Source organism: Pagrus pagrus (genome assembly GCF_965226575.1).
Source record: "Pagrus pagrus genome assembly, chromosome: 3".
Classification (NCBI taxonomy): domain Eukaryota; kingdom Metazoa; phylum Chordata; class Actinopteri; order Spariformes; family Sparidae; genus Pagrus; species Pagrus pagrus.
Window position 1 is genome coordinate 16,761,928 of NC_140187.1, and position 11,929 is coordinate 16,773,856.

An 11,929-nucleotide genomic window follows, 5' to 3' on the forward strand; every position below is an offset into this window, starting at 1 on the left:
AACCACAGCAGCTCACTCAGTACGGTGTGTTGTTTGATTCATGGACGCCTGTGCAGCCGCAGCTCGCGATGAGCGGCCCCAGTGGCTGCTGCTGCCGCTGCTGATCCGCGGCACATGCTCAGTTATGTACACCCAGACAACTTTGAAGGCTTAGCAGTGGCTGCTGAGGTCATTGCACTGGGAAAAAAAAAAAAAAAAAAAAAAAAAAACACACACCGACTCCCTCCACTACACCGCCTCCATTTTGAATAGCCATGTAATAGGGGATTCGCATAGTTTGTGTGTGTATCGCCCACTGCGCTGCGTAGTGTCAACAAGCCACATCCAAACATCCTTCGACATGGACGACCTGTTCAGTCCGCGGAGGTAACTTGATTAACTTACCGTTTGCGTTTGCATGTTAGTCGCCACGTATTAAATGCGTGTTTCGGTGTTTTGCGGCGTTACTTTGAGAGCCGTTTGTATGAAATAGTCGGAGTGTCAGTGGTCACGAAGTTCGTGTCTGGCTAACAAGCTAGCCAAATAACGGCGTAATGTTACTGTCTCGTTAGCAGCTAGCAAGCAGCTCCCGTTGGTAAAACGCCTTTCTGCTCGCTTTATTGTACCTTGCAGCCATTATGTTAAATAGTGTCACCAAAGCAGATTAACGTCATGCATCGCTGCTTAATTAATCGGCTGTTATTGCCGTCGGGGTTGACGTGTATAGACGTGGGTCGTTATCGCTGTATGCGTGTGTAACGTTATGTTGTGCATGCTAACATTGATGTTTATTATTGATCGCATACTTTAGCTAACAGTTAGCCACCAGCAGCTGTCAACCTGTTATGAGCTCCCAAGTAGCACACACTGTTCTCGTAATGGTGACCGTAAAAATTAGCAGCTCATGTATGATTGATTGACAGTCTTTTGCGGTGGCTAGCGTCGGGTTTCATTCATGTAATATAAGGAAACGTCGCAGGTCACGGCTCAGATTGGTTCGCAGTGATGGAGGGGCGGGATGAAATCACAGCGCAGAGGGAGGGGAGCTGCACTCACCACAGCCAAGTTATTATACACGTATTGATCTTCCGTCTCTGTGCACACTGTACAGCGTTAATTACCCGCTAATTAACAGGTGGTATTTACAGTTAGCACGCTGTCTTTACCTATGAGAACAATTACATGTATGATCGTAAACACTGATGCACATGGGATGTTGTTTTTTGTTTATTTCAGGAGCCTGAACAGCACACAGGGCGAGATAAGAGTGGGACCAAGTCATCAGGTACACACTGCTCCAACTAAAACGTCACTCATATCACCAGTGTTGTAAAAAAAGTACCCAAAATTATACCCGAGTTAAAGTGAAGATATGTTAAAATATTGCATAAAAGTTAAAATCACCCCTACAAATTGTACTTGAGTTAAAATCTGAAAGTATCTGGTATTAAATGTGAATAAGTTATTATAGTAGGGGCGGCCATAGCTCAGGAGGCACAGCAGGTCATCCAGTATCCAAGATCTTCCGGCTGCATGTCAAATCCTCGTGTCCTTGAGCAAGATACTGAAACCACGGTGTGTGTGTGTGTGTGTGTGTGTGTGTGTGTGTATGGTAAAGCACTTTGGGCAGTCAGTGAACTGGAAAAAAGTGCTATAGAAATGCAAGTCCCTTTAATGAAAAGTAAAAAATTATCTACACTTAAAATTAAATTACACATCTATTTACATGTATGCAGGGTAACTTTAAAAATGTATTCTGGTACAGTTACTAATTACCTGTTAAAAAAATTTAGTCAGTAACACAATCCAAGTATCACAACCATTGAAGTAATGTAACTGGATTACTTTCCGTTACCTTTGGATCACCACAATTCCAAACATATGCAAATAAAGACTAGTGAAAAGAAATATCAATAAGATGACTTTTATCAAATCACAACAAGAAAATACACACATGTGTATTTGGTTTCACTTCACAGACTGGTGAAGTGTTGTCATGTGTGCATGGTAACAAACTAGTATATTGTTCCTTATTTTAATAACAATTGAAAATAAAATTGATTAATTTTAAAATGTGCTGCTTTGGTTGTGATGCAGCATTTTATCTGCAAAGTTACTAGTAACTAAAGTTGTCAGATAGATGTGGTGGAGTAAAAAGTACAATATTTGCCTCCAAAATGTGCTGGAGTGGAAGTATAAAGTAACAAAAAATGGAAATACTCGAATACAAGTACATGAAAATATTACTTACGTACAGTACTTGAGTAAATACACTTACTTACATTTAATCTCTGGATATCACATCGGCATTAAATCAGATATCTAAATAATTAGTAAATCATTCTGTCTGTTTGAATGCATCTCCGTCATAGGCAACATGTATTCATGTTTTTTTTATGTAGCACCATTCAGACACAAGGCTTTCAAAGTGCTTTACAGGGACATAGACATGCATTCCAACAAGACATTAAGAAATGTTTAACATGTCTTTTTAAAAGACAAAAATAACAAAAGCAAATACAAAGTTACAGATACAAGTTATTAATCATAATCATATCATAATCCTAATTATATGAAAGTACAGTAATGTTTTAAGCCCTGGTTTAAATGAGCTGACAGTTTTAGCAAACCTCAGGTATTCAGGAAACTTGTTCCACAGGTGGGCAACGGTGAAACTTAAAGCTGCTCCACCTTGCCTTGTTTTGATCCTGGGAACACTGAGTCAACCTGTCCCAGATGACCCGAGGGGTCTGGATGCTTTGTAGCATACTAATAAATCAGAAATGTAGGTGTAGCCCAAGACCATTTAGTGTTTTATAGAAAAGATTTCAGAACATTTCCTTTGACAGACAGAAAGCCAGTGCTGTGAGTCAAGAATGGGTGTAATGTGCGCAGCCTTCTTGGTTTTAATGAGGACTCTGGCAGCAGCATTCTGGACGAGCTGCAGCTGTCTTTCTTTTCTTACTTTAATTACATATTGTGATAATGAATACATACATTTTGACAGCTGAATAACTGTTTTCAATTTCTTTTGTACATTTTATGCATAGTGCAATTTAAAAGAACTGCCTCGATTTTGCTCAGTAATGGCACTTTATGAAGCATAAATCTCAGCAGGACATTCAGTTGCTTGTCTTCGAGGTGGTCTGATGAGTGTTTGCTGGTTTTTGTCTTTTCTTTGGTTGCCCCGCAGGCCAAGCTTCCAGAGTTGCAGCCGTGGCCCGCTCCTGCTCTACAGACTCAAACAGAGAGCGAGGAGCTGATGTGGACACCTGGGGTCAATGACTGTGACCTTCTCATGTACCTCAGAGCTGCCAGGTCAGTGTCTGTACTATATTGCTTCAAACCACTGGTACTATCAGTCTTGAGTCATCAATCATTTTAAGCAGTAGTGAGGAAAGTGTCACAAATGGGGAAGTACTTGAAAAACAAGTCGGTAACGCTTTAGATTAGGGAACTCATATTAACCATGAACTAGTTTCTTATTAGTATGCATATTAGTAGCATACTGGCTGTTTTTAAGCCATTATAAATCACTTACTCATGCCTTATTCTGCATGATCATATTCTGCAACTACTAGGCCATTAACTACTGTGAGAGTTTTCCCTCAATAACTTCCTAATCACTGCTTATTGATAGTGAGTTAGGGAGTTGTTGTAAACCACTTAATAAGAATAAGCTAATAAGAAACTAGTTCATGGTTAATATGTGTTCCCTAATCTAAAGTGTTAACCAGTCTTGTTCTGGAAAAAGGTGAAACCTTTGTGGTTAATCTCCTTTTTTAGCTGGTTTCAATACATAAAATCAGTTGAAAGATGATTTGTGTCCCAGTTGTGTACTTTCTCATTTGAAATCTTTGCACCACAATGGATGACTGGTTGTTTAATGTGTTCATTCAGGGCTTCAAACACATTTTCCATTTATCACTTTTTGTGTTAATTAAAAAACTGTTGAATAAGCAGCTCCAGCGGGACAAGGTTGAGGTCTATTTGCTCTTAAGCAGCCTGGTTATTGTCTGCTTTCTCTATTTACCTGATTTCTTAAAAGCCACACAGCAGTGAAATGGGGTTTGAATTTGGGCAGTGACAAGTGAGAAAATGCACACTTAATATTGATTTTGTTTTATTTCTCCAAGGAGCATGGCAGCGTTTGCAGGGATGTGTGATGGCGGCTCCACGGAGGACGGATGTTTAGCAGCATCCCGCGATGATACCACACTCAACGCACTCAACATGGTGAGGAGCACAGCTCGCATCATGTTCATCAATATCCAGTCAATTTAAAGAACATAAATATTGGATTGCAGAGTCACAAGCATCTCTTGTTTTCTCTCACTTCTAGCTACATGCAAGTCACTACGATGCAGCGAAAGCTCTCCAGCGTCTGGTTAAGAAGCCTCTTCCGAAGCTCATTGAGAAATGCTGGTCGGAGGATGATATGGTGAGACGGCTTGAGCCACTTTTAGCTAGCTTTAGCTCTACTTGACATGTTCAACAAAAATTCAGTAATTTGGCAGTTTATTTATCTTCACCGACTGTTGCTAAAACACTATTTGATATGATACAAGCCTGCAGTAAAATAGTGTTTATTAACAGGTGCTGTAGTTTTAAATAGGAAATCACATCTTAGACGTGTCTAATAAACGCAGCTTTATATCACTAGATGAACATTGTCTGTACCGGAATCTTTTGTGTTGCAACTGCATGTCATTTCATTTTATCCACCACTACTCTCCCTTCTTTTTTCCTGACAGAAACGCTTCATCAAAGGCCTGAGGCAGTATGGAAAAAATTTCTTCCGCATTCGGAAAGACTTTCTGCCCAGCAAAAAGACTGTAAGTGAACACCATGTTTTTTCGTATAGAACAATTGATAATGCCATATTTTTGATTCAAAACACAACTTGAATTGATCCTAAATTTCATGTGTTCTTTTTAATCAGGGGGAGCTGATCACTTTCTATTACCACTGGAAGAAAACTCCCGAGGCTGCAGGAACAAGAGCTTACCGACAGCAACGGCGACAGCCATCCTCTCGCAAAGCAAAGACTCGCTCTGCGGCAGCTCCTGTCAACACCCCATCAAGAAATTATTCAGGTGAGCACTTTGTGTGTTGCCGTTTTTACTTGTCAGTGAATTTTGTTCTTATGTGTGGTCACAAAGTGTGGCATTCATATGAGCTGAACTTGATCGAGGCTGATATTTTCCTTTGCAGTGGATGTGAGTTCTGCCAGCGAGGATGATCTTGACAGTGAAGACAGTGAACAGGAAATCAAGAGCTGCAGCCACTGTGGTGCAACAAGTGAGTACATGTTATTTATCTTTGATTTATAACATGGGGCAGAGTTCAGGTTTTCATATAATATTTTTTTTTAATACTGTAAATCATATCATGGGAACATTCTCTTAAACAGGTTCGAAAGATTGGCACCAGGGGGGAAGAGACAACCCGTTGCTGTGCACACCTTGTCGCACATATGAAAATAAACATGGATGTCTGCCACCAGCTCCAAAATCTGCAGGCGCTCCGTTCATGTTTAAACCTGTTAAAGAGGAAGAAGAAGTGAACAGCAAGCATGGCATGAGGACACGGCGAAGCAGAGCACCTGTAAGCCTGAGGCAGCCGGATCAGTCACACTTATCTTTATTACTAGTAATAAAAAATAATAACTTTTCAAGAAAATGCAATTTTGTTATCAAAATGCCTTTATTAAATGCAGCAGGAATCAGATTTTACATCCTCATTCAACCAGACCAATGCTGTTTCACCTTTCCATCACAAAAACATTAATTTCTCTCTTGTGTTTTAACAATATTAACTACTGAATATTTCTCTTTAAAGCAGCTGTCATCTTTAAGAAGTGGCCACAGGAGGCTCACAGGCTCCCCTAACAGCGAGGATCAGCAGTCCAGCAGCCAGCCCTCTCCGAGTGGAGCAACCCTGAGATCGTCTTCCACAGATAATAAGAATGAATCCAACAGGAAGACAAACAAGGTATGCAAGAAAATCTAAGCATTTCATATTCACGTACATGTGGCACCTGTATGACATTATCTTATCAGGCTGGCTGGGTTTACTTTTTTGTGGTCGGGCTGTTTGGTTGCAGTTAGTTGCATTTCAGGAATGAAGATGCTAGAATGGAAGAGACTGTCGCTGCTTTTAATTATGCTACACAAACAGCTGCAACTAACCTCAACAGCCCCCACAGCACCCTCACAAATACAAAATCGCCTTCTGCCAGTAAATAACACCTCAGTGTAAATATCATGTTGTGTACACAGAAGATAAAAGAGGAGGTTACGTCACCAAAGACAACGAAACGTGTACGAGAGAGTCCTGCTCAAGAGCCTGATGAGCCTGAGAAGGTTACACCTAAAAGGCCGAAGACACAGGTGAGACGGACTCTTCATGTCAAATAATGACATTCATTAAAGATGGCATTTGTTACATTTTGTGCAGCACGGGCTGTAAATGTCTTCTTTTGTGAATTAAATCTGTAGAAAATTCATCAGTCTTAGATTCAGTGAGTTTCAGGGTTTAAGGAGCTACCTCCTTATTGGAAAGAGAGTTCTATAATAATAATAAACATCATTTGTTTGTTCCTCCAGGATCCACAGGGCTCACGGTCAGAGGGAGAGGCAGAGGTGGAGGAGGAGAGCTCTTCAGAAAGCCGCAGTGCTCAGGACGATGGCAGCAGTGACACCAAAGACATCGATCAGGACAACCGCAGCTCCTCTCCAAGCATCCCCAGCCCTCAGCAGGGCAACGAGAGCGACTCTGACTCATCCGCTCAGCCGAACGGTGTCCCATCAGAGCCTGTCGCTCCTGCTGCTGTGTTGGCTGACACACCGGTCCCACAGGCGCTCCCCTCTCAGGGCCCTCCCATCACTGCTCAACCAACACTAAGCAGCTCTTCTGCGGATCCTGCTCAGAGCCCCCCTCCTCCTTCTCCAGACCCTCCTCAGCCAGCCGCTGGTCAGTCAGCTGCTGCAGTGGGCCCCAACAGCCGACCGCAGCCCGCCTCTCACTCTCTTCCGGGTCCACCACCTCTTCCGCCAGCACTTGGTCAGGACTCTCCTCTTTCTCCGGCATTTCAGGTCCCACCTGCTCTTAACTCTGCCCATCTTCATGGCCCGTCACCTCAAGCCCCCCAGCGACCACCGCCCTTCTTTCGGGAGTCTCAGCACCCACAGCCTCCTCTGTCTGGCCCACAGATCAAGCCTCCTCCCACCACTCCAATTCCACCTTCACACAAACAGATGCCACACCAGTCTGCAACACCTTTCCCTCAGATGCCCTCCAATCTCCCCCCTCCCCCTGCTCTAAAGCCCCTCAACGCTCTGCCCAACCAGCATCCTCCGGGCGCACCCCCTCCCCCCCTCCAGCTCATGCCACAGCCTTTGCCGATGCAGTCACTTTCTACCCAGCTTCCAGTGATCTCTCAGGTGCAAACCCACCCTGGAAAAAGCATGACCTCCTCTCACCCACCTGCTGCAGCATCACACCCTCTCACCTCTGTTACATCTTCTGCTATTGGCCCCGTCCCGAGCCTCCAGCCGTCATTCCCGCCTCTTCCACTGAGACCCTCGGCGGGCACCACAGCAGGTGGTTCACAAATTCAGATTAAAGAAGAGCCACTGGATGAGATAGAAGAGGTTGAGAGCCCACCGTCCCCACCTCGGAGCCCCTCGCCAGAGCCCACAATCATCAACATGGCGAGCCATGCCAGCCAATCTGCACGGTACGTTTTGAGGACAGAGAATCTGAAGTGTGTTGCTTTTCTTGAAAAAAATTGGAAGGTTAAGACATTCCTCTGTACTGTACTACATTTTACTTAAAATATAGAAAGCAACACAGTCAGATGTTTCAAATAAAGCACTCAATTTAAACTTGTGATAAATGTTTTTTTAATGAGTTCATATATGGATTTTTTTAGCAGACAGTTGCCTACTTGCAAATCTTTCAGATATAGAGGAACATTAGCATTCATTGAGAGTTTGTGTCTGCTTGATGAATGCGAGTCCAATATTCACTCTACTTTTAGCTCTGTTTTGGTCTACACCACCTTCTGAGGAAAATATCCAGCTCTTAAGCTGATAAAGTACAATGATACAATGTTTATGTGGCTTCATATTTTTATTTAAATGTAAATGAACTCAAAAACAAATAAACATTAAACATCATTTTCTTATAGCGCCAACAGCTCCTCAACCTTTGAATGATTCATGTTGCTTTTTCGTGTGAATGAAGTTTATTAGTCAAACTCACTAATGCACATCTGTTGTTTCTCTCAGGTTTATCAAACACTTTGATCGTGGTTACAACTCCTGTGCCAGAACAGACCTGTTCTTCACTCCACTGTCGTCCTCCAAGCTGGCCAAGAAAAGGGAGGAGGCTGTGGAAAAGTCCAGGAGGGAGGCTGAGCTCAGTGCTCGGCAAGAACGCGAAAGGGAGAAAGACAGAGAGAGGGAGAGAGAAAGGGAGGCAGACAGAAATGCTGTGAGTGCAACATTCTCTTTATTCCTTTTTTTTACTTCTTGTCCGTCACAAAACATTCATGAGTTTTCTCACGTGCTGTGTTTACCTACAGAGAGCCTCCAGCTCCTCCCATGACAGTCGTATGAGTGAGGTTCAGATGACGGTCCAGGGTCACGTACGGCCCTCGTTCGAGCAGCCGCCCACCACTGTAGCTGCCGTGCCCCCCTACATCGGCCCTGATACACCTGCCCTGCGCACCCTCAGTGAATACGCCCGACCCCATGTCATGTCGCCCACCAACCGCAACCACCCTTTCTATGTGTCTCTGGGCCCTGGAGACCCCCTGCTGGCCTACCACATGCCTGGCCTGTACAGCGCTGAACCCAGCCTGCGAGAGCGTGAGTTGAGGAACCTCAGAGAGAGGGAGCTCCGCGAGAGGATGAAGCCTGGCTTTGAGATCAAGCCCCCAGACATGGAAACCTTACATCCCTCGGCCAACCCCATGGAGCACTTTGCCAGACATGGGGCAATCGCTCTCCCCCACATACCCGGGCCTCCCCACCACTTTGCACCCTTCCATCCTGGGCTGAACCATCTGGAGCGGGAGAGGATGGCACTTGCTGGACCTCAGATGCGTCCTGAGCTGAGTTACGCAGAGCGGCTCACTGCTGAGCGGCTTCATGCGGAGAGGATGGCGTCTGTGGCTGACCCCGCTGCCAGGCTGCAGATGCTCAATGTGACGCCGCATCATCACCAGCACTCTCACATTCATTCGCACCTCCACCTGCACCAACAGGATCCGCTCGGTCAAGGTGAGGTTGCACTTTAATTTAATTCGTCAGCAGTAATACATCCGGTGGTGTGAAGTTGATCTCCGTTTACTGAATAATTTATCTCTTCATCCAGGTCAAGGCCCTCATCCTCTGGACCCCCTGGCAGCAGGACCACGTTTGGCCCGGTTCCCTTTCCCTGGTGGACCAATCCCCAACGCTTTACTCAGCGATCTTCCTCATGATCACGAGATGCTGCGCCACCCACTGTTTGGTTCGTAATCTCAACTCTTAACTTACTCACACGTCAGCTCTTCTCTGAGTTCAGCTCCTCTGAATTTGGTCTTCTCACATTTTAGGAGCTGCATATCCACGAGAGCTGCAGGGCCCGATCCCTCAGATGTCTGCTGCTCACCAGCTCCAGGCCATGCACGCTCAGTCTGCAGAGCTTCAGAGGATGGCCATGGAGCAGCAGTGGCTGCATGGGCATCACCTGCATGGAGGGCCTCTACCGAGTCAGGAGGATTATTACAGGTGAGGTTTCTGTTTTGTTTGGACTGTGCAGTCCATGCATGTGTGTGGGGGGGATTCAAGATAAAGAAAAACTCATCCTTCAGTGATTTAAAAGCATCTCATTATCATAGTTATGCAGCTTAGTAGGACTTAATAGCCCATAATACAGTTAAACTCTGGCACTTAAAACTTGTTTGATTGCTAATGTGGTTACAACATGTACTTTGTTGTAAGGCCGGTTCTTGCAGAGTTCAATTAATTCCAGATCTCAGTAATAAAGTTGGCATCTAAACTGTCATTAATAAGTGACAAGATTGACTCTCAAGAAAATGGCTTAGCAAATGTTTTGAGGAAGGAATTGCATTCAGCACATTTGTTAGGCTGAAAGGGTACACACTACGGATTGGCCCATATTGTTTTTTCAGGGCTGATAGCGATACCGATTATAAGTAATCAAGCAGTCCAATAATCTATATCTGGAACTGATATACATTTGAAGTAAAGATTAAAATCTTGCTGTCAAAATTTCAAATAACCAGGGATGGAAGTACAATTTAGGTACTGTAGTTAAGTACAATTTTGAGGAACTTTACTTGAGTATTTCCATTTTCTGATACTTTTTAACTTCCACACTATTACATTAATTTAATAACTTAAATTACTTCTCAGATTCAGATTATTCAGTGTTGATTGGCCATTACTTGTGACGTGTAACCAATCAGGTGGTATTGTGGGCGGGGCATCTACAGTCAGAGGATGTTGCACCAGAATAATTTTGTTTTTCTATTTTTTAAAATTGTATTGCCACCGATATCGGAAAATTGCTAAGTATTGGCCCGATACACGGCCAGACTGGTAATTGGTCTATCCCGAACACACAGTGTATGAGTGACACGCATGTATATACTCTTAATGATTATAAATAAAGATCATTTCATTATTATCTCAGCTATGCAGCTTAATGGGATTTCATAATATACCTCATAGTATTTGCTCCGAGTTTGTTTTCCTTGCACGTTTGCCCCACGATGGAGCCTAATTCATTCTACATAGCTTCATTAAAATGAAAATGAAAGTGTCTCACAGTCCGAGTGTTTACTTACCTCTGTTTCTGTTTTTTTTTTTTCCTAAAGCCGTCTGAAGAAAGAAGGTGACAAGCCATCTTGAGTTCCAGGTGGTGCATGAAACCCAACACTCAATACACCCAATAGGATACTGTGTACTTTTGAGACTGTAAGAGAATATTTGTGTGTCCGTTTTTTGTTTTAATATATTTTAGAAAAAAAACCTTTGTGGATCTTTATGTGCATTCCTCGTTCAGCACTTAATGGGACTGTCAAAGTCCGTCTGAGATTTTCATATCGCTTAAAACTTTATACTAGTTTTATTATTGAAATAAAAGGAACAATCTCACCCATTCGTGTGAGATTTAAAGTGACAGATTTTCTCTAACAAACTGTAAAACGGTTTCATATGCAGTGATATTAATTTGCTAAAACACAGCTCTTATAAAGGATATGAAAACAGACTGACTTTGGTGTTAAGTTTAAATATCCCTATGGTTTCTAAATGATTTCCTTGTACAGAATGACATTTAAATCAGTGTTTTGAATGATTGTATCGACCTAGCATGACTCAGTCCTCATTTTTTTCACCAAACTAGAGTAGCAAGTTGCATTGTGGTGTTTAGACTTTGAAAGATTAGTAGAGGTTGGTTTTACTCTTAAATCTGCTAAATATTTGTCTAAATCCTAAAGTTTTATATATCAAGATATCTTTTCACAGTATAACCGAAGCTTTTATTCGCTCATTTTTGAGACTGTAAATATTACATGTTCACAATATTCTATATGAATGAGTACTATTGATATAGCAGTAGATGTGAACACTTGACCCTTGATTCAGCACGATAGCAGTAAATCATAAGCTAAAACAGTATACGTATTATAAGGTAAGATGATTAGTAATTGGACCATGATCTGTCGCTACAGACAGAAAGTTTGATTAGAATGATGTATTTACATTGTTTTGATGAGAATAACTGAATTGGACAGAAATTAAATTTTAATGGACTTTTTAAAAGAACTGCTTCTAAATTCAGTATTTATGTGACATAATATGAAAGTGTATCCATTGCATATTTATTTCAATAAATATTTCTGCAATGACACCTTATTCTATTTGCACTT

The 11,929-nt window shown here is 42.6% G+C and overlaps 1 protein-coding gene across 2 annotated transcripts; it reads left to right on the plus strand.

Annotated features, from left to right (window-relative positions):
• Positions 1–266: 266 nt before the first annotated feature.
• rereb (arginine-glutamic acid dipeptide (RE) repeats b) lies at positions 267–11,915 on the plus strand. 2 transcript variants are annotated; one of them, XM_084349462.1, is made up of 17 exons: positions 267–366; positions 1,216–1,264; positions 3,173–3,297; positions 4,116–4,215; positions 4,322–4,420; positions 4,734–4,814; positions 4,922–5,075; positions 5,194–5,280; positions 5,393–5,586; positions 5,821–5,973; positions 6,261–6,371; positions 6,588–7,720; positions 8,274–8,478; positions 8,570–9,269; positions 9,364–9,501; positions 9,587–9,761; positions 10,874–11,915. In XM_084349462.1, exons 1-17 carry the CDS (start codon positions 341–343, stop codon positions 10,905–10,907), a joined length of 3,564 nt encoding a protein of 1,187 aa, XP_084205588.1. In that variant the 5' UTR covers positions 267–340; the 3' UTR covers positions 10,908–11,915. The 2 variants fall into 2 exon arrangements, with proteins under 2 accessions (XP_084205588.1, XP_084205589.1); XM_084349463.1 differs by having other exon boundaries at positions 5,824–5,973.
• Positions 11,916–11,929: the final 14 nt, after the last annotated feature.

Bases quoted from the DNA above. Each gene is read 5' to 3' on its own strand.
- rereb (XM_084349462.1), top strand. From the start codon at position 341: ATGGACGACCTGTTCAGTCCGCGGAG. The intron at 5,281-5,392 runs GTGAGTACATGT...TCTCTTAAACAG, and splicing joins CAGCCACTGTGGTGCAACAA to GTTCGAAAGATTGGCACCAG. The intron at 5,974-6,260 runs GTATGCAAGAAA...TTGTGTACACAG, and splicing joins CCAACAGGAAGACAAACAAG to AAGATAAAAGAGGAGGTTAC.